The following is a 19,899-nucleotide window of genomic DNA, read 5'->3' as shown; positions in this document are numbered from 1 at the left end:
AGCTAGGGCTACCTTGGTTAGCCCACTAGAAACCACCCTATTTCTTTTGATCAAGCAGACATATCAAATCTCGTGTCAGCCTGAGTCTCTCGTAGTCCAGTTTATATTCTCGTGTAAGCTCTTCGTTGCCAAGCTGTGCACCGCGTCATCGCACGTCAGCGCCACCGGCAGATCGCAAACCTATACCGGTACAGGACAAGCCGCCATCGAGAATACGAGCCTAGCATAACCTCAGGTCGTGAGATCTGTAGATGCTAGCAGGGTGGCTTCCCACTTTATGGTTTGGCTTTAATGCATGTACTTGTGTGATGTCTAATGATTATTGACTCCCAGACATTGACCGACTTTTTGATAGGCACCGCAGAAAAAGCGACGGTAAATAACATTAACATATGAAAAATTCCAAATAGCAGATTCTACAAGCCCTTTCAAACAGAATCTAGCCTAATTCCCCAGGAGCAGCAGTTCTGGTATGTTTCGTTTACGGCCATGACATCTCCTACCTACTGTCTACCATCAATTGAGGAGGTCATAACTGTTATCAGCGATTCAAGCAAAAAGGCGAGAGCAATCCTTGAACCACAGCAAGCAGAATAGAAGTATATTATAAACCAACACATCTTCTAGCACCGGTGCCCTAGGCTGGATGAAGGCGACTATAACTGAAGTATACTTCTACGAGATATGGAGCATGAAATATACCAACACCAAGAATAAATCAAAAACAAATCCATTTTCATCTGGTATTTAAAACACTGAGTCCCAGATATTGCAGAGATATCGCCAGCCTTGATCCAATACTCCATAGGTGCGCCAAAGTCTGAAATGGCCACGGACTTGTTGTCCTCCTAACAAACCTTGTTCGAATCCCCGTCGGAGTCGGAGTCCTGATCGCACGGGGTATCAGGCTCGTTGTCCCCCAAACAATCCTTTTCCGAATCCTCCTCCCCATTACACGCCCTGGAAGACTTATTACCAGTCTGGTCCTCGGGAAGTCTGATAGGCTGCTTGAAAGGCAGCTTCGGCCCGATAGGCACACAGCAAGCGCTCCAGCACCCCTGTAATCATATATTAATATTTCGTCAATCCAATTTCTATCCTGACAGAACAAGCTCACCTCACTACCAGTGGCCATCTGTGTAATCGTAAAGTATCCAGTCAGTCATCACATCGAATCACCCTCGTGTGGATAAAAAGACGTACCTGGCCTTCAGGACATTGAGGCTTTTCTAGGACACATTGTTGGGTGCAGATCTGGCGGGCGTCAAGGGCCTCTGAGCGCGACTCAATGTTAATAGCTCTAGCGAGGGACCCAGTAGCCAGGGTAAGGGCGACGGCGACGAAAGCAGAGGTGAAACGCATTTTGTGGAGACGATAGACTATTTTCTTTCTATGAAAAGATATGAAGAATGACTTTGTGGAGGAAGCTGGTGGAGATAGAATGCAAACGAGGAATGTATGAAGACTTGTATAATGCCTATGACCAACAGGGCGGGGGATTATATATCTCTATGGGCTCCATATAGGGGTACAATGCATCCTCGTGTCATGTCTAGGTGCTAATAATATTGAGGGATATTGCGAGGTGACTGCGCCTTGCTCAACTAGCCTGCGTTAGTCGTGCATCCTTCGATCCTGATCATCCCATGGGTTTGATATACCTCCACTTTTCTTGATTTTTTTTTTCTTCTTGATTTTTTTTTCCTGAAGAAAATCATTTTTACTGGCTAGAGGCCGGGTTTGAAAATACGAGGGTTAACTTGATGACAATCAGGCGGCCTGTCTAAATTTGTCTGGAAAAGGTATCCCGTATTCTAACTAACGATGCAAACAATGACCCCCAGATTCTTCTCGATGTGAAGTTGAAGCTGAAAAAATGTTTAAGGGTGGGCATTAGCAGGCTGGCACTCGCCTGACCAGCAGTCCTTTTATTTTCCATGAGTGCCATGTTCGAAAATAGCCTCCCAAAAAGAGACAATTGATGATTGATAAAAATCAAAAATGGATAAGATAAGAACTCACCGCAGTACCAACGAGGGTCTGTATATCACAGAATATCCAGCCAGTAGTTAATACAGCAAAAATGATCGGAAACTTCATACCTCATTTTCTCCGCATTGAGGCGCGTAGGGCACCTTGCAGTCGGCAGCGCTGGCCCCAGTGACCAGGCTGACGGTGGCCACGACAAGAGCAAACATGAAACGCATTGTGAAGGGCGGGATTGTTATCTGATTCGTCAGATACAGATATATAAATTTATATATAGAAAGTTTGACAGATCGGAACGAAACACGGTAGAGGATAAAGACGTAAGAAGCAGTGGTCAAGTCATACAGCCTGCACCATCCTTGCGACAGCCACCCCCTTTATACATGGCAAATCAGCTCGGCCGGAATACGAAGGGGCCAACTGCAGGGGATGAGTTAACGTCCGTTGACCGGCTCCTCGCCGGGCACAGGATCAAAGGTATCCATCCAATGCGGTTGTGTGGTTGCTTCCCTTGCGGCGATACAATCCTTTCATTTGACCGGATCGACAGCCGGGAGTTGATTATTGTCCAAATCCTTCCATCAACGCGTCGACAGCATCACATGTACAGCGCTGCGGGCCTCGCCGGACGGGGCGATGATGTGGTGCTTGAGGCAGAAAGCCTTACATGCCAGTTGAAAAGTGGGAGCTTTGCGTACTACTACGATTAATCAGGTTGCGGGGAATAACCTACCCCAGGTCTGTTGTGTGGGCCTTGGTCGTCTGGGGCCGAATTGGGACGTGACGTATTTGGGGGGGCCCACACAGGCCAACAGCTGGTCGGCACGCCTAGTCTCTCGCAGGACAATTAGATCATCTCGTAATTGAACGATGCTGTTCTATGTGATGTATGTGACCCAGCAGTCATCTGCAAGGCCTTCCAAAACCACGGTCAATACGAAGTATACAATTATGTAATAGGGCAGATTGGCCCCGTTTGGCCCCTGATCAGCGCCTGAATACGCCTACGCTGATTCGGGAAACGCTACGGGGCTGAGATACGGCTATGGATTCCGCGTGTCTTGGCTTCTGGAATAGTGTCGCTCCTGGAGGCCTCGGGGGGGTTTGGGTGGTCGGACAGCGGGGTATGAGTGAAATCCGTGTGCTTGTGGCATGTCTGGGGCCAGCCGTGTTGGTATCATATTGATTGAATATATTCTAGGGCTCACGAAATAGCAAAAAAAAAATGCGTATCTACTCCTATCAGATATATCTTTGTGCCCCTCACTCGGCGTGGACCAGGGCGACTACGAGATGGCATAGATCGACCGAACCTTCTCCTTCGTCCACTCCGACCACGTCTGCTGCGGCCCCGACGTCTCCCATGACATGTTGGGTGGCCGCCCCGTATCCAAATCCGCCTCGACCGGGTTCACGAATCTAGTCCGACAGACGATCTTGTGCCCGAGGTACAGCACCGCAAACAGGATCGGGCAGATGTACGCGACGAAGAAACTGGACACGTCAAACTCGGGGATCCACGCGGTGAAGCCCTGCGTAAAGATGATGACGAGGTTGAAGAACAGCCCATAGTAGGTGAGGTAGGGCTGCCAGATGGCCTTGTAGGGCAGGGTGTCGCGCGACTGGTTGCGCGCTTTCAGGGCCCGCATGAACCCGATGTGACTGGTGCTGATCGACGTCCAACAGAGGAAACCAGCAACACTACTGATGTTTGTGAACCAGTTGAAGACTGTCCCGCCGGACGCGGAGACGTTCATGAATCCCAGCAGACCGAAGGCAGCGGTGAACGTCACCGCCACCCAGGGGACACCATTGTGGGTTACCCAGCCGAAGAACTTGGGCGCGAAACCCTCCTCCGCAAGGCCAAGAAGCACCCGACTCCCGCTGTACACGTTGGAGTTGGCTGCCGACAGCACGACCGTCAATAGCACGGCGTTGATCAAACTCGGGAGGACCTTCACGCCGGCTAGCTGCGCGGCGATGACCATGGGAGAGGCGGAGGCGGTGTTGGAATTGGCCGTCACGAGCCGCGGATCGTCGTAGGGGACAACTAGGCCGATGAAGAAGATCGTGAGGACGAAAAACACCAGGATGCGAATGAACGTCTTGCGGATGGCAGACGGGACTGTTTTCTGCGGGTTCTCTGTTTCGCCGGCAGCGACACCCACTAACTCCGTGCCCTGGTATGAAAAACCGGCCTGGATCAGCACAGCCCAGAACCCGACGAACTTGGCCACGGAGTCATTATGCTCGATCTTGTAGGGTGCGAATGCCCCCGGGTTATGCCAGTACGTGAAGCCGAGATAGTGACCCCGGCCCACACCCGCATCGACACAGATGGCGAAGATCATGAACCCCAGCACCGTGAGCACCTTGATCGTGGAGAACCAGAACTCCAGCTCGCCATAGAAGTTAACGGGCAGGTAATTGATGGCGCTAATAACCACCCAGAAGACTGCAATGAAGATGGAGATATTCAAGCTTGCATCCCAATACTGCACGAGCAACCCCGTCGCCGTCAGCTCCACCGCGAATGTCACTGCCCAGTTGAACCAGTAAATCCATCCCATCGCGAATCCAAGACTCGGGTCCACCAGCCGCGCCGCATACGATGTAAACGACCCCGCGCACGGAATGTACGTCGCGACCTCACCGAGGGAGGCCATCACCGAGAAGACAATGGAGCCGACAAAGGCATAGGCGATGAGAGTTCCCGCGGGTCCCGAATGCGCGAGAGCAGTCCCGCTGCTAATGAACAGGCCCGTTCCGATCGTGCCGCCTATTATCGTCGCACAATCGTTAGCTACGGTCGAAGGATGTTATAGACACAATTGCATTCCACGCCACTCACCGATGGCAATCATCTGCAGATGTCGACTCTTCAGCCTCCGCTTTAATTCCGGCGCGTGCTCGTCCCCCCGCAACGAGTCCCTCTCCGTGTCATTGTCGCCCCCCAATCCCTTGCGTCGCGATCGAAGCCCGATCTCCCCCTCCCTCACGCGACCGACTTTTCCTCCAAAGGGGGTTTTGGCCGCACCCGCAGCCGTAACGTCGTCAGCCGCCATGCCGATGTGTGAGATGGTAGACGGGAGGGTGGACGATGCAGATCCCTCTGAAGTGAACTCGCGGAGAGGGTAGCCAAGATGTTTTTTGTTTTCTTTTTTTTTTTCTTCCTTTTTTTCCCTTCCCTTTTTCGCCACAACGTTCGACACGGCCACTCCAGAGGCTAACCGTGGCTACCGTCGGGGAACATCCGATCCACTATCAGAATCCGGAAACGAATCCACACCCACGGACCGTAGAGAAAACATTATGTAAAAGAAAGCCTGCAATAAGGAAAGAAAGACACATTCGCGGTGTGGACTAGGCTTGAGGAAGTAATATCCACTGATTTGGGTCTTTCAATTTGATTGTCAATGTCCGTCCCGGTGGTCTCAATAGCTGAATGATTCCCTGCTGGGCTGGGAGCTTGCATGCGACAGATCGGCTGTGTCTGCTCGTGGATAGTAATGTGGGTCTAAGCATCAAGCCTTGCCAAGAGGATGAATCGGGATGTGTGGTCGTTCTAGATATTCATCTTCAGCTATTGCAATCCCAACGCAGCACTTGATGTAGGGCTTTCCTTGTCACGTTTCTCTAGCCTTAACTTTCGTATGAATGAAAAAGAGAAAAAATGACAATAATTTCCCTTCACGCTAGTCCTTTTTTGGCCGCGGATATCAAGCTCATCGGTCACGTGATATAGTCGTTATGCAAGCATGGAATAGTGCTATGAATGCTGACGTGACAATGCCATCGATCTTTCCTTGTCAAGATCGAGATCGAGATCGAGATCGAGTTTCTTCTCCTCTTCAACCATCCTGCACTTGGTTCGCTGTCTGAGGAATGGGACTATCACCATCTTTAATAGTTTATCCCTCCCATCTTGTCGTACTTCACGTTCTACCCGCCAACGTAGGTTACTTTTGCTTGCCGCTGACCGTACTGGTGGGGGACGACGTTAGCTATCAAGTTGCTCGTGCACATTTGACATCATCTCTAATGCTTTGAGTATCTCGGGGGGTGTGTATTCTGTGGGAACAGTACAGATTGATAATTTGATACACAGCCAGTCAAGACGAATTCAAACTAATCATTGCTTCGGTCTAGTTTCAGATGACATCAGGCAGAACTGTCCACTTTATATATGATTACCACCAAATATATTTGCACAACAGCATGTCTACGCACCACTTTGTAGAATTATGGGTGAGTTTATCACCTTAGCGACCGCAATAGTCATAGTCAAGACGATATGTCCCCCCATCGGGCAGATTCCGTGGGATATATTCCGTTCCATCTTGCACGGCCTGTGCGATTTTCGTAAACTCCTGGTACACGTACTTCTGGCAGTCGTGCTCAAAGATCCAACTTTGGCGCGGCGGAGACAGCAACCTCGGGTCTTTATCCTTGAAGTTCGATACGACCTCGAGCGGTGCGAGACAGCCAAGCTGGATAGTGACCGCACGCTGGTATCTAGGCTAGCATTAGTGAATCTCCCTACGTGGTCTGAATGGGACATAAACATGCCTGATCTTCTCAGTCACTCGAAGCGCTAGCGGTTCGTTGCCTTTTCCAGCTAGTTTCAGGGCGATTGCAGCCACTGCTCCATCTTCAATGGCCTGATTGCCTCCCTGCCCAACCACGGAACACACGACATGGGCGGCATCACCCATCAAGAACATCCGTCGGCGCGGCGACACCCAGGTCTTGAGAGGGGAGGTGAAGACATGCTGACGGTGATAGATCGCGTTCGCCGGGGTTTTGCGCAGGATAGGTTCCAGCTTTGCGCGGACCGGCCAGTCCTTGATAAGCTCCACGACGTTGTCGACGCTCACTCCCGTCGCTGGAGAGAAATCGTAGGTTGTAACGGAGTCCTGTGGATTTAGTATTAGCCTCGCGCGAGTGCATACAATTCTAATGATTGTGTTATAGCCCACCTTGTAGCTAAAAACCCAAACGATGTCCAAACCACCTCGCAAGGTCATCATCATGAACTGGACACCGTCGCCAAACCAGGTTTGCGCTTTGTCACCTCCACTGTGGTCCATGTTCTTCAAGAACCAATTTGCCTGCGGATCTTTGGCTACTTCGTCCGCGTCGATACGTGAGCTGAAGCCAGAAAACCCACTTGCTCGTACCCGAGGCTCCTCCCGGCTGATCACGGCTCTCCCCATGCTATGGATCCCATCGCTGCAGATCACGCAGTCCGCGCTGAGTCGGAGATGTTCATCAATGACGACCCCAGCCTCCTCGTCAGTCTCCCAGCACTCCGTTACGCAACTGTTCAAGCGGATATCGACGTCGAGGGTCTGGAGGTGTTTGAATAGTATAGTCACCAGCTCCCCTCGATTAGTTGTATATCCGGTGCCTTTTTGATACCCCCACAGGTCATTTTCATTGAGGAGCTCGTCTCGATTGTTGAAAGCCTGTACCTTGGTTGCGCGGCACATCCGATCGACAAGTTCCTCGTGAACAGCCCCGTCTCCCCACTGAGAAACTACTCGCGCCCCATTGGACGTGATCGAAATGCAATCGCCACCTGGCAGTGTCAGATCGCCCCGCTGTCGTATATCCCATACAAGCGGACAGGTTGGACTCACCCACTCCTCGGACCTCGTCATTCTTCTCTAGCGCAACAACATCGTGGCCATTTCGGTAGCATTCAATGGCGGCAGTCAGCCCGCCGAGTCCGAGCCCGACAACAATCACCTTGATTCCTGTTGTCTCAGCTCGTCTTGAGCATGGATTGCGATGATGAATACGATCATGGTGATATCGCCGCTCACCATTCGCGGGCTTTTCCTGGTCCATGGTCGAGAGATGGCGTATTGCGAATTTCCGATTCCTAGAGAGGCTCTACTCCGACCCAACTCGCTACCCAATAATAAACCTATGACCGGGGTTTTGTCTTCTGGATCCAGACTCTCTCCTCCCTATCAACGCACAATACGCAATATTATGCGCTCTTACACACGCTGTCCCCGTCTGCGTAACAGCTGATCTTCTACACGGTGCAACAGTGACTGGACTTTTTGTTTCTTTTTTTTCCTATTTTTTGTCTGGGGCCTACTGTAATTCGGATGTGTCGAAACTCCGTGCGCAAAGTCACACAGCATCATTGCAGCGCTTTTTTGACACTGAAATACTACTAAGCAGTCAGTAAATAACAAGAAGCCTGACTTACGGGCCATCTTGATCGTTTCTCAACGTGTGTTACTCATGTCGCGGGGATGCGCATTGGTTTGCCAGACGGTGCGACACTCACTGCAAGTGAAGCAATGTCCCATTCGAAGATGACAGCAAAGTGCTATACTAGTAGTATAGCACTATAGTACACTATACTATGGTATACATTACGAGGTATCAGGCAATAGACCTTGCCGTCCGGCAGTTCGTACGTTCACGAAATCCACCATCAACTGACTACCTACTTGACTGTTGTATTGCCATCCAGGCGCGGGATGTCAATTCCTTAGCATCACAGTGTAACAGGTCCCTAGCCCGCAGACTGGATTGTCCTAGCTGTGTCCGTATCCAGTATCACTCATTATCCACACCGTCTTGCCCAGCCCCTCTAGACCTGCGCTGGGTGTCAATGGTACGACTTGCACTTGTCGGTGCATCGCTTCCGTTGACGCCGATAGAGGATCCGGGGCTGGAGATGCCGTGAGGCTTATGCAACTTTGCACACAAATGATCGTTGGGCTTTGAAGTCTCGTCGCAGGGCCGTAATCCGCAAAATTTAGGTCCTGGTGCCGATGCGAGCGTGGAATTCATATTCTACGAGGTGGGTGGCAGGTCTCATTTGGGGTCCCACTATGTGATACGGCATGTTGGTGTCTAGATGCCTCATCTCGAGTGGGATATTCTATAAACAACGTATCTTATACTGAAGTGATATCGCCTTTCATACTAGAGATAAATAATCCGAACCAATATTACTAATGGAGCAAGAAAGCCAATTGATGTAATGTTGAAATGTACAGTTGAGCCGGAGAGTTGATACTTCGATGGGGAGCTCATACAGGGGGGTACCAGAACGAGATAAGCCAAGGAAAGTAGGGACGAGGGAAAAAACAGCCGAACAGGGAGAACAAGAACATTTGTAGAATTGATTAAAAGCCGCTCGTCGTTCAAATCCCATGTCCAGTTTTGTCGCTCTTAACGCCGTAGATAGGCTCGAACAATTGAGTATACACACTGACGTAGGGAGCACTGTCTTTGAACGAATAAGATACCCACGATTGCAACTGGGTACTCTGGCTAAGATCAAGTCCACAGCTTCATATGCGTTAGCAAACCACGAAGTGCTTCCACGGCGACCGCTGTAACTCACTGGTAGGCGCTGATATTCGGCTTGTATGATTCAGCTATCTCCTTCCAGCCGACTCGTTCGAAGAACGACGTCAAGGCGTCCGCAACCACCAGGTCATTGTGCCCGCCAACAAAGAAGTATATCTGGGGCTGCGGCAACGGGTCGCTAGGGTGCAGGTTAAAGTTGATGATCAGAGAAAGGGTCTCCATCGGTGCACATTTGCCGAGATCGTAGATTATGTTTGACGGGGTACGCAGTCCCTCTTCCAGTGGGAGAGCGTCCCAAAGGTCCTTTAGGTATCGTAGACCGGCTATTGTGCGCAAATCTGTCCGTCGCCCGCCAAGGGTCCAGAGATCTTCGATACGGTGAAATGAGACATCGTTCTCGGCGAGGTAGACCTTCACCCTTGAAGCACGTGGCTCCACCAAATCACACGATAAGAAACAGGGAAACAATGAAGGTCCATCATCGGCCTCATGGTCGTTGGTGTCAGCAGTCCGCGAGGCAATATATTCTTCCAGGATCGACAGCTGGCCGCTGAGGTTGCCTTCTACGTCAGCGTTGCGAATCGAGTCCAGCATAAGCTTTTTGGTGGAGACGCCAGTCGCGAGCGACTTAAGTTGGGGGTATAGATATACTTTGGCGCGTGCATTTCCGTCCTTTTTGTCGTAGTCGAACGCCAACATGTTCTGGGTTTTGAACACACCAACGTCGCCGTGCTTTTTCAAAATCGACAGGTCTTCTTCATCAGTGGTTACCAGTTCGCGCACAAAGTGCTGAAACCATTTCAAATCTACTCCGTGAATGAGCCGAGACAGAGTTTCGACAGTTTTATGTATTCTTTGCGTGTTGAACGGATCATTCATGGTCCCGGTCATCGGACCTATTGGCTCCCAGACTGTCCGGACCAGTCCTTGGGGATAGTTGAAAGAAAGTTCGAAAGGCAGGCCATATCGAGTCAACGTGCATTTCCAGCGTAGCTCGTTGGTTCGGGGGTATGGTCCCAGCGATGGGATCACACATGTGCGGTGTAGACATAGGTATTTGTATTGCAGGTGCACATCATAACGAGCATCCTTCATCATTTTGGCAAGTATGGGCGCTGTACTCTGCCACCAGCGTTCTTCATCCTGGTTGTTGAATACCAATGTCTCCGTGAGCACTTGGTAGGGATCCATGGCTGATGTCGGCAGTTTCATGGATATTGTAGCGTACGGTGTATTTCACCAGGACGATCGTACAGCGGAGCTAGTTTTGATAGGTTCTGGCTAAGGTTATTAGTTATATGGTTCTCTGTCGGGGAATTTCTGCATCGACCAGAACCATTCCTTCAGACCCTGGGATAGATTACACCGCTATACTAGCCAGTGTCTCAATCACGCGGCCATTGATGAGGTATCGAAGTCGACCATACAGGACGTAACGTACTTACCCAATCTGTCTCTTGTAACTAGAAGTCCAAGGTGCGTCCCGATACCCGTTAGGAGACTATGCTATAGGGGCGACAAAGTGAAAGCTACATAGAGAACACCTCGGGCGCACAGCGGGTGCAAGACAGACAGGGCGCGAGAGGGGGCAGGTTAAAATAGACTGGTGGTGGATAATCGCGGCCATAGTGTGTCTGAATTCGAGCTTGGTTATATTACTAGGTTAAGGCGTAGAGATTCTCCGTTTGGTGGGAGTGTTGCGACAGCATGTCAGCTAGCGAGTCTATGACTCGCTGAAAGACAAAGTGTGCCCCCCATAATAAGCCTCATGCACAACATGTCATCGGATACGCGATGATTATTCTACGTGTACTTGGATACTCAGAACTGGTATTCGGGTCACCATCTCATCAGCATGGTAACAATGACTTCAGCCTTAAGGTGGCGCACAGACAGCCCTGCAACGCACCCAGGTGCTGATCTCTGATTCGCCTACCAGGACCATTGTTCACATGGCAGATGGCTCTGTTCAGGACCCGCGGCATGTCTTGAACAAGCGACTGGTATTGGCGAGGCCTTGGTAGTAACACTGCTGTGTTTTTTGGGACTTCATTTGTCAACCCCGAGGCATTTCTATGTCACTATGGGTGAGACAGAAAGGAGTAAATGGCGTAAGATACCACCATGATGCAATGGAACGCTGAGTATGAAAGAACACGCTCTTCCAACGGAATAATTATGAGTACAGTCAACCTCCGTATGACTGAGGCTTAACGTACGAATATGACATGGGGATGAACGCTTGCTGATGGTGAACTTTGGTACGAAGGGGAGCACTTATCCATGTGGCTGCGAAGTAGTAGATCATGACAAAGACCGCAGACGCGGAGTGCAAAGTCACAGAGGTTTCTTCATGTGGCACAAGTCACCCTGCTAGGAAAGAGAGCGGAGGCCGCATGATCAAGAATCTCCGGTCAGGTCCCGTATTGGAAGACTTCATTTTGCCGACTAAATGGTGAGACTCGGAGACAAGCCAAGTTAGTAAACTGGGGCCGCCGATGACAGTAAAAATATATGCACCATGATGGTCTGGGTAGTCCGGTTCTTGCACATGTACATGGATCCAAGCTGTTTCTCAACATCGCCTAGAGCCTAGTCACAGACTAGACACAGGGACCAGTACTATCTTCCTCCAGGGGGATCACCTCATACTCTACTACTAGGGTCAATGCACAATCAGAGGGACTCAGTGTGTAGGAGTATCATGGCAAAGGTGTAACCGATAGTGGCTCTAGACGTATTTAATAATGTCAGCAGACCACCCAGCAAGTTTAAAATCACTCAGCACATCGTAGAACGTTTGTTTTTATATTGACTGAGTCCAACAATTTCATCAAAACCGTATGTATATACCTACATAACAACTTTTTTGGAGTTCATCGTCGAAATTTCGAGTCATGGAGAATTCACACGAGCTCAGTGGTCACTGCAAATTCCCTAGCCTTGTTTGCAACTGGGATATTGATCCAGGAGTCGAGACTGTCATGTTGCCAATCGTTGAGGGTATAGGAGATGTCTCCTTAGACGACATATCCTCGACTATCCGCGTCATTGAAGTGGCTTGGTCAATAATCCTCTCCAAATATACAGACTCTCAGACGGTCAGCTTCGGAGTTCTTCGCAATGCAGGGACCGACCAGTCCTTAGAGCAATGGCAGGCAACGATAGACGATAGGGCGCCAATCAACAGCGCTACCGAACTGCAGAAAATTCGAGAGTGGCTGCCAACTGACAACACTTACAGTAATATTTTCAACACCTGCGTGTACTTTGCGGGGAGAGCAGTGGCAGTGGCCGGACCGAAAATTCGCGAAAACGTTTGCACTCCAATGGTGAGACCCCTCCCAGATAAATTTTCATGTACAATCAGCCAACGAGACCTGTTTGTAGCTTAGTGATATCACGGTCCTGGTCAACGATAACCCCGAAGGATGCGGAATTTCCATGCAGTACCGTACATCGGTACTGGACAATCATCAAGCTTGGAACGTGATATATGCTCTCGACTCCGTGCTAGACTGCCTCGTAAGTCAACCTTTGCGACCAGTCACGGATTCGCATATTTTGAACGCCCACCACCGAGACCAACTCAACGAGTGGAATAGCCAATCACCCAGCGAATCGCTTGACTGTTGTGTCCACACTCTATTCCGCTTGCAATGTATGATGCAACCTGGTGCGCCGGCCATATGTGCCTGGGACGGGTCGTTTTCGTACCACGAATTAGGAGTAAATTCCTCTAAAGTGCAAGCCGAATTAATGGAACATATTGCAAAACGAGATTCAATTGTGCCCATTTTGTTCGAAAAGTCGAAGTGGGCCGTGGTTGCAATGCTTGCTGTGCTAAAGGCTGGTGCAGCATTTGTGGTGTTGGATCCATCATATCCCAGTGAACGCCTACAGGATATATGCGACGACGTTCAAGCGAGTGCCATACTTTGCTCTCCTGACATGGCAGGAAAGTGTCGAGTAAGCCGTGCAATAGTCATCGATGATTCGGTCCTCACGTGGGAAAAATCACGGCAATCGCCACCGGTGGCTTCCCGCGATATAGCATATGTCGCCTACACATCTGGGTCGACTGGAAAGCCCAAAGGGGTCCTAATCGAACATGGATCATTTTGCACAAACGCCATTGCTGGCGGAAAACCGCATAACCTTAACCATCGTTCTCGTGTTCTGCAATTTGCATCGTACGCATTCGATGTCAGTGTACACGAAAGCCTGACTCCTCTTATGTTGGGGGGCTGCGTGTGTATACCATCCGAATTGGAAAGAGTCAACTGCCTCAGAGAAGCCGTTGCTCGATTGCGGGTCAATTGGGCAGAGTTAACACCTTCCGTGGCAAGGCTTTTGCAGCCCCAAGACGTACCGGGAATAAAGACACTGATTCTTGGCGGGGAGTCAATGACTGCAGGTGACATAGCTAAATGGCAAGATCATGTCCGGCTACTGTGCGCTTATGGACCCGCAGAGTGCACTGTCGTCTCCACGATACAGCCATATGTTGACAAACCATATGACATCGGTCGTTCATTTGGCGGAACCTGCTGGATCGTTGATAAAGACAATCACGATTGCCTCTTGCCCATTGGCGCGACGGGAGAACTACTCATAGGAGGGCCTATCGTCGGTCGAGGATATCTGAACAGGCCGGATCAAACTGCTGCTTCGTTCATAGTGAATCCGAACTGGGCGTCCAACTTTGGTATTGGAGAAGATGGAACGTTTTACAAGACCGGTGATCTTGCAAGGTATCTATCTGACGGGTCAATCATGTACGTGGGGCGGAAAGACAGTCAGGTGAAAGTAAATGGCCAAAGAATAGAACTGGAAGAAATTGAGCACCATGCACGGCGCTGCTTCGAGGACACTTACATCACAGCTGGGATCGCTTTTTTCAAGAGCAAAAGGTCGTCTCTGGTTTTATTCGTTGCCGCCCGACAGCAATTCTTCGAGGATTCAATTTCTTGCGAAATATTCCGTCAGCCCACGGTCCAATTCCGAGAAAAAGTACGGTTTGCCATAGACCAACTGAAGAACGTCCTTCCAAGCCATATGATACCCGCTGCATATATCCCACTATCATTCATGCCGGTCTCAAAAACGGGGAAGGTGGCCAGAAAAGTACTCAGATTGGCACTTGCCAGTTTGTCCGATGCTCAACTGAGAAACTATCGTCCATCAACCGCAACGGCAAATGGCTATTCACCGGTAACATCCACGCAGAAAAATATACGGAACCTTTTTGCTGAGATTCTTGATCTGCGAGTGCGAGACATCGGGCAGGATAGCGGTTTCTTCGAGTTGGGAGGAGACTCGATCAGCTCGATCGCGCTGGTCGCACGAGCTAGAGAGCAAAATATAGGGCTCAGTGTGGCCCATGTCTTCACCTATCAAACACCCAAAAAGTTGGCGGCAAACTTGGAAGCGATACCAGAAAACGCTGACACCACGGTCCTACCTTTTTCTCTTCTTCGTCAGACGGGAAAGGCAGAAGCATTTCGATGTGCCATCAATCAATGCAAGATCAGTGCGAGTCAGGTAGAGGATATCTACCCATGCACACCCCTGCAAGAGGCATGCATTGTGTGCACAATGAACAGACCAGGTTCATTCCAGGCCCGATTTAATTTTGAGGTTCCACGGGCGATAGACTTGACGTATCTGAAACAAGCTTGGCGCAAGGTGTCCGATGCAAACCCAATCCTACGAACCAGGATCATCCAAACTACCGTGCTACAGATGCTCCAGGTTGTCACCAGTAACGATGTCGAGCTACCCTGGGAGCTGGTTGAAGAAGACAACAGGGTTTCCCAGCCAATGATGGGCTTGGGGACACCCCTGGTACAATTTGCACTCTCTCTTCCAATCGATGACAGTTCTCCGTCGACGTTCACCTTGATGATGCACCATGTAGTATTTGATGGATGGTCGTACAGACTCATCCTAGAAGCTGCAGAGGCTGCATTCCAAGGCCTAGACATTGGTCGGCATGCATTCGCGCCTTTCATCAGCTATGTATCAACAATTGATATGAACAGCGCCAAGCAATACTGGGCTCACATGCTCCAAGGCTTGCGTCCTGTCATATTCCCCCGGTGCCCTCCACCAGGGTATGTCCCAAAGTCAGTTACAACAGCAGACTGCCATGTCAGATTGAATGGGTGGCCCCGAGGGGCCTACACACCATCAATGGTCATTCGATTGGCGTTAGCATTGCTCATATCTTGGTGCACGGATACGAATGATGTTGTCTTTGGCATCACTGTCACTGGACGCACTGCACCAGTCTCCAAGATCCACCAGTCGACGGGGCCGACTATAGCTACACTTCCTCTTCGTGTAACTCTGGATCCTCAAATGACTGTGGAAGACACTCTTGTCATAATGCAAGACCATTCTACGAAGATGATCCCTTATGAGCAGGTTGGATTACGAACGATAAAGCGCGCCAGCGAGGACGCTGCAACTGCGTGTGGCTTCCAGACTTTACTTGTGATCCAGCCACCAGCAAAACCGAAGACGCCGGGGATCTTCCAGGAACAGCCCGGGAACACGGCGGAGCAGTTGAAATATAACTCACACGTCTTAACCCTCGTTTGTGACCTTGAAGACTCATCGCTGGTGATGACTGGGATGGCGGATGATTCCATTTTACCACGGGATGAGTTACTTACGCTCCTTCATCGCTTTGAGTACCTCCTTCATCAGATTACTGATCGACCCTCTGTGAAAGTCGGCAGCATCATTCCGGTTGGGGTGACAGGCTGTATGGATAGACTTGAGTCAATAACACGTGTGCCCTGTGTTGACATCCAAAACGGGACACCAAACCGCCCACATAGCAATGGCAAGGCTCAGCCTGCTGCCAATGAGGTTGCTTTGAACCACGCCCCAGTCTCAGTACTATGTGCCAGGAAAGTCTCAGATCAGTCGCAACGAGAACAGGCAAAGTTGAGGGAAATATTTGCACACGTTCTCGGTGTCGAGATCAAGGATGTTGGCATTCATGATGATTTCTTTGCTTTGGGTGGAGACTCGGCTGCTACCATGCAGGTCGTCATGCTGTCTAAACAGAAGGGATTGTCTTTGACCACGCTCGACATCTTTGGCGGAAGGACGATAGAGCTCATCGCCTCGAGGCTGGAGGAACAGGCGTCTGTCTTTCCCGAAGATAGGCCCAAGAAGGCCGAAGCTAATAAATTCTCTCTTCTTGGTTTGACATCGCCAGGGACCGGACAAATCCTGACGAAGGCCAGGGGAGCCCTTGGAATACAGGAATCCGAGATTGAGAATATTTACCCATGTACAGCAGTCCATCTCGGGTTACTACTTACACAATCACTAGATCCGTTCAAATTCCGATCGTACACCATTTGGGAGGTGACCATGTCAGACAGTCAACATTATTTCGCCGCCGATCGTCTTCAGAAGGCCTGGAAGATTCTTGCCCATCGCCATCCGGTACTGCGCACGGTGCTTATCGATATTCCATCCCGCGGGAGGGTAAATAAAACACACCATGTTGTGCTCAAAGAAGCAATATCTGACGTTCACTTCCTGTCCTGTGCCGACGAAGATGCTCTTTCTCTTCTTCGCAATTCCCCACCACAGGATCAACAAAATGATCAATCTCCTCTCCAATTCACCATTTGCAAAACCAACACAGGGAGAGTGCTCTGTAAGCTTGAGGGTGGGCAGGCTCTGGTCGATGCGACATCTGTGCTGATCCTCATGCGTGAGCTGGCTCAAGTGTGCAAGGGCCAGCCTCCCGATGCCAGAGGCCCTCTCTATAGCTTAGCGGTCGAGTATCTACAGAAGGTGTCGGTAGCTGACAGTCACCAATATTGGAAAGGTATCATGGCTGGAATACAACCATGTGTCTTTCCACAACTGGGGGGTGACGCTTTGCAGCAAAAGCAGCTCCACGTGGCTAGTACATCTCTCACTAGAGTCATGACCCTGAAGAAATTTTGTGCCCGAAACAAATTCACTATCGGAAACATCTTCGAAGTCGCCTGGGGTCTCGTACTCAAACGGTACACTAAGTCGGATGATGTGTGCTTTGGCACCCTTGTATCCGGGAGAGATCTTCCGATCTCAGAGATACAAGACATAGTAGGCTCGTTCTTCAACCTTCTTTGTGCGCGGCTCCACTTTGACAGTCAAAGCTCAATCCTCGATGTCCTTCAACGGAATCAAGGAGAAATCTTGAACCGCCTATCCCATCAACATTACCCTCTGACCGAAGCCACTCGGCTGTCGGATCATTACGGAAGAAGGCTTTTCAACACCTGTGTCTCAATGGAACAAGGTCTGTCTAGCGGCGTGGGAGAGGACGATATCCGTTTCAAAGAACTGAGTACATATGAGCCGACAGAGGTATGAAACCAGGGAAACTTTCATTTGCGCAGCGGATCTAATCTCAGGTCTAGTATGATATCGTCGTTACCGTCGTCACCCAGAAGGACGCAATCGACGTGAATATAACTTACTGGTCCTCCGTCCTAACCGAGAAAGAGGTCACTGCTCTGCTGGAGACGTTACGAGCATCCGTCAATGATATTCTTGCGACGCGAGTGCCTCGTGATCATTACTATTCGATCGGCGATAGTTTATCCGCGTCGATGAAGCAGAACCACACGGAGGTCACAGCAGCGTCATGAGGTTATGAGATGGTAAAAGTGTTAGTGATCAGATCTTCATAAATCAAGGGCATCCAAAGCCGTCCAGGCAGTGTCTGGGTATTCAGTAGAAGTAGGTGGTCCTGAGAACGACGCGATGATGCGACGCGTCTCATCTGGGGTTCCATATATTGGATACATGACTCAGCCTTGGCACAAAACAATTAGTCTACTTATGCAGTCCAGCTCCAGACAATCAATTTCCTTGTCTTTTTTTGCAACCAAATCCCTTCTGATATTGTATAATACGACCTGGTCGTTTATGTATTGTGTTGTCTCTGTTTGCTCAGTGACAGAGCATGATCGATACCGAGACCAAGTACCCACTTAGTCCTAAATATCGCAAGTGAACCACATATATATCTTCAGACCTTGCTTGTGAACCACTACCCCATAAACAACCAAAGATTACACATGTTCCACCACAGCGAAGAAATAATTGCCCCCAAATGCCAATATACCACAGTCCATGACGCAGCCTACATCCTGAACTCCTTCACCCACAATGGCACTCCCTCAAACCGCCCATTGCTATACCCCAACCACCAAATAGGCTTGTCATCTCCCGTAGCAGCCAGAGTCCCAAACTCCGTATCCCCTTTATGTGTGAGGTATCCCTGTTCATTGACCCCAAATCTAGAGATGCTCGCATTGGCCGGCATGGCACCAGAATAGGGGTTTGTCAGCCCGATTGGCTCAACGTCGCCCTCCACCACGTATAGATTCTGCCAGGTAAAGGGAGGTGCATCTTCGCTTATGTAGATGATCTGGTCGCCAATTCCGCGGACTTCAGTTGAAATATGGTTATATTGGTTGCTCTGGTCACTGGATGGGGTGGGATAGGACATACGGATAAGGATGGGAAGATTATTCGCGAGATCGGGGGCAATCAGTGCGTGGTCTGTTATTGTTTTCATCATCTGTTAGTATGCTCTTCAAGATTCTATGACATGAATGTTATAGGGAGAGTCACTTACTACCGTCTGTCAGGAGGGTGTTGCCGCCCTCCGCGACGAGAGTAAAGGAAGGTGGGAGCGAGGCGGCGAGAGAAGCTGCGACGAAGGCAACGGTCGCGAGAGAGAACTTCATTGTATAATGGAAAAGAAAATGGGGAATTTGAATGGTGGATGAGTTGTTGCTGGTAAATGTTGAATCTATATAAGGATAGAAAAGATTGCACTCAAGAAATGTTTGATGGGTTGATACCTGACAAAGTGACCTTACTATTTTCCCACTTGCTGATCAGGTGGAACGATGATGCTGTATTTCTCACCCTACCAGATGCTCACATCTCTTCCACTTTGTGCAGACGTCGGCTACAGACCCAATTTTATCTTCTTTCTAGTTCGACACCTATGCCATCATATACCACTTGAGTCCTGCAAGGGGTCATCATGCAATGCAACATCAGGGGAGTCGCCACTAATGAGGCACTGAAGACTCTTTCCACCGCCGTTTCGTGTCTGGTTATTGTACCAAGGTCCTATTGTCAATTGCGTTGATGGTGACCAGACTGCTCAGTAGACTGACGAGAATAGGCAGAAAACTTTGACGCTCTGATTGAATCAGTGTGTTTCCAGTTCTGTGGGCATTGCGACTATCCAATCCAGTATCTCCCCGAGTAGACGTACCCACCTTAAATGTCTGAAAGATAAAAAGACACTAGGAGTTGATCATCTGTTATCAACTACCGATGACATTGACTTGCGACGCTTTTCCAGTACAAGAAGATGAATAATGACGGGCCGTGTTTACATGGTCACTGATTACGATAGATATCAGTCCAAGATTCGCTGTTTACGCATTTCATAATGTCTGAATTATACCCTTGATCTTGCTCGGCCTGTATCAGAGGTGATTGAGCTTGTGGTAGTAGCTC

At 49.7% G+C, this 19,899-nt stretch overlaps 6 protein-coding genes across 6 annotated transcripts; 1 reads left to right on the top strand and 5 right to left on the bottom strand.

The window, feature by feature from the left end:
- Positions 1-848: 848 nt before the first annotated feature.
- Positions 849-1,362, bottom strand: BDW47DRAFT_124212 (uncharacterized protein; the record flags this gene model as incomplete). The annotated part of the gene is made up of 3 exons (XM_024816210.1): positions 849-1,058; positions 1,118-1,135; positions 1,204-1,362. The coding sequence occupies 3 exons, from the start codon at positions 1,360-1,362 to the stop codon at positions 849-851; spliced, it is 387 nt and encodes a 128-aa protein (XP_024673901.1).
- Positions 1,363-3,247: 1,885 nt separating this feature from the next.
- BDW47DRAFT_102631 (arginine permease) lies at positions 3,248-5,183 on the bottom strand. The gene is made up of 2 exons (XM_024811906.1): positions 4,841-5,183; positions 3,248-4,768 (listed from the first exon to the last, which is right to left on the bottom strand). Exons 1-2 carry the CDS (start codon positions 5,052-5,054, stop codon positions 3,276-3,278), a joined length of 1,707 nt encoding a protein of 568 aa, XP_024673900.1. The 5' UTR covers positions 5,055-5,183; the 3' UTR covers positions 3,248-3,275.
- A 1,068-nt stretch (positions 5,184-6,251) lies between these two features.
- On the bottom strand, positions 6,252-7,842 carry fqzB (FAD-dependent monooxygenase fmqB; the record flags this gene model as incomplete). The annotated part of the gene is made up of 5 exons (XM_024816209.1): positions 6,252-6,497; positions 6,555-6,905; positions 6,969-7,570; positions 7,632-7,748; positions 7,818-7,842. 5 exons carry the CDS (start codon positions 7,840-7,842, stop codon positions 6,252-6,254), a joined length of 1,341 nt encoding a protein of 446 aa, XP_024673899.1.
- Positions 7,843-9,164: 1,322 nt separating this feature from the next.
- BDW47DRAFT_116357 (dimethylallyl tryptophan synthase) lies at positions 9,165-10,524 on the bottom strand (the record flags this gene model as incomplete). The annotated part of the gene is made up of 2 exons (XM_024814917.1): positions 9,165-9,312; positions 9,368-10,524. The coding sequence occupies 2 exons, from the start codon at positions 10,522-10,524 to the stop codon at positions 9,165-9,167; spliced, it is 1,305 nt and encodes a 434-aa protein (XP_024673898.1).
- A 7,116-nt stretch (positions 10,525-17,640) lies between these two features.
- BDW47DRAFT_124208 (uncharacterized protein) lies at positions 17,641-18,002 on the top strand (the record flags this gene model as incomplete). The annotated part of the gene is made up of 2 exons (XM_024816208.1): positions 17,641-17,718; positions 17,772-18,002. The coding sequence occupies 2 exons, from the start codon at positions 17,641-17,643 to the stop codon at positions 18,000-18,002; spliced, it is 309 nt and encodes a 102-aa protein (XP_024673897.1).
- A 199-nt stretch (positions 18,003-18,201) lies between these two features.
- BDW47DRAFT_102624 (uncharacterized protein) lies at positions 18,202-19,336 on the bottom strand. The gene is made up of 3 exons (XM_024811905.1): positions 18,998-19,336; positions 18,871-18,921; positions 18,202-18,807 (listed from the first exon to the last, which is right to left on the bottom strand). The coding sequence occupies exons 1-3, from the start codon at positions 19,107-19,109 to the stop codon at positions 18,500-18,502; spliced, it is 471 nt and encodes a 156-aa protein (XP_024673896.1). The 5' UTR covers positions 19,110-19,336; the 3' UTR covers positions 18,202-18,499.
- Between the last annotated feature and the right edge of the window lie 563 nt (positions 19,337-19,899).

Source organism: Aspergillus candidus (assembly GCF_002847045.1).
Source record: "Aspergillus candidus strain CBS 102.13 unplaced genomic scaffold BDW47scaffold_11, whole genome shotgun sequence".
Taxonomy (NCBI): domain Eukaryota; kingdom Fungi; phylum Ascomycota; class Eurotiomycetes; order Eurotiales; family Aspergillaceae; genus Aspergillus; species Aspergillus candidus.
This window is presented reverse-complemented; position numbering and strand designations above follow the sequence as displayed.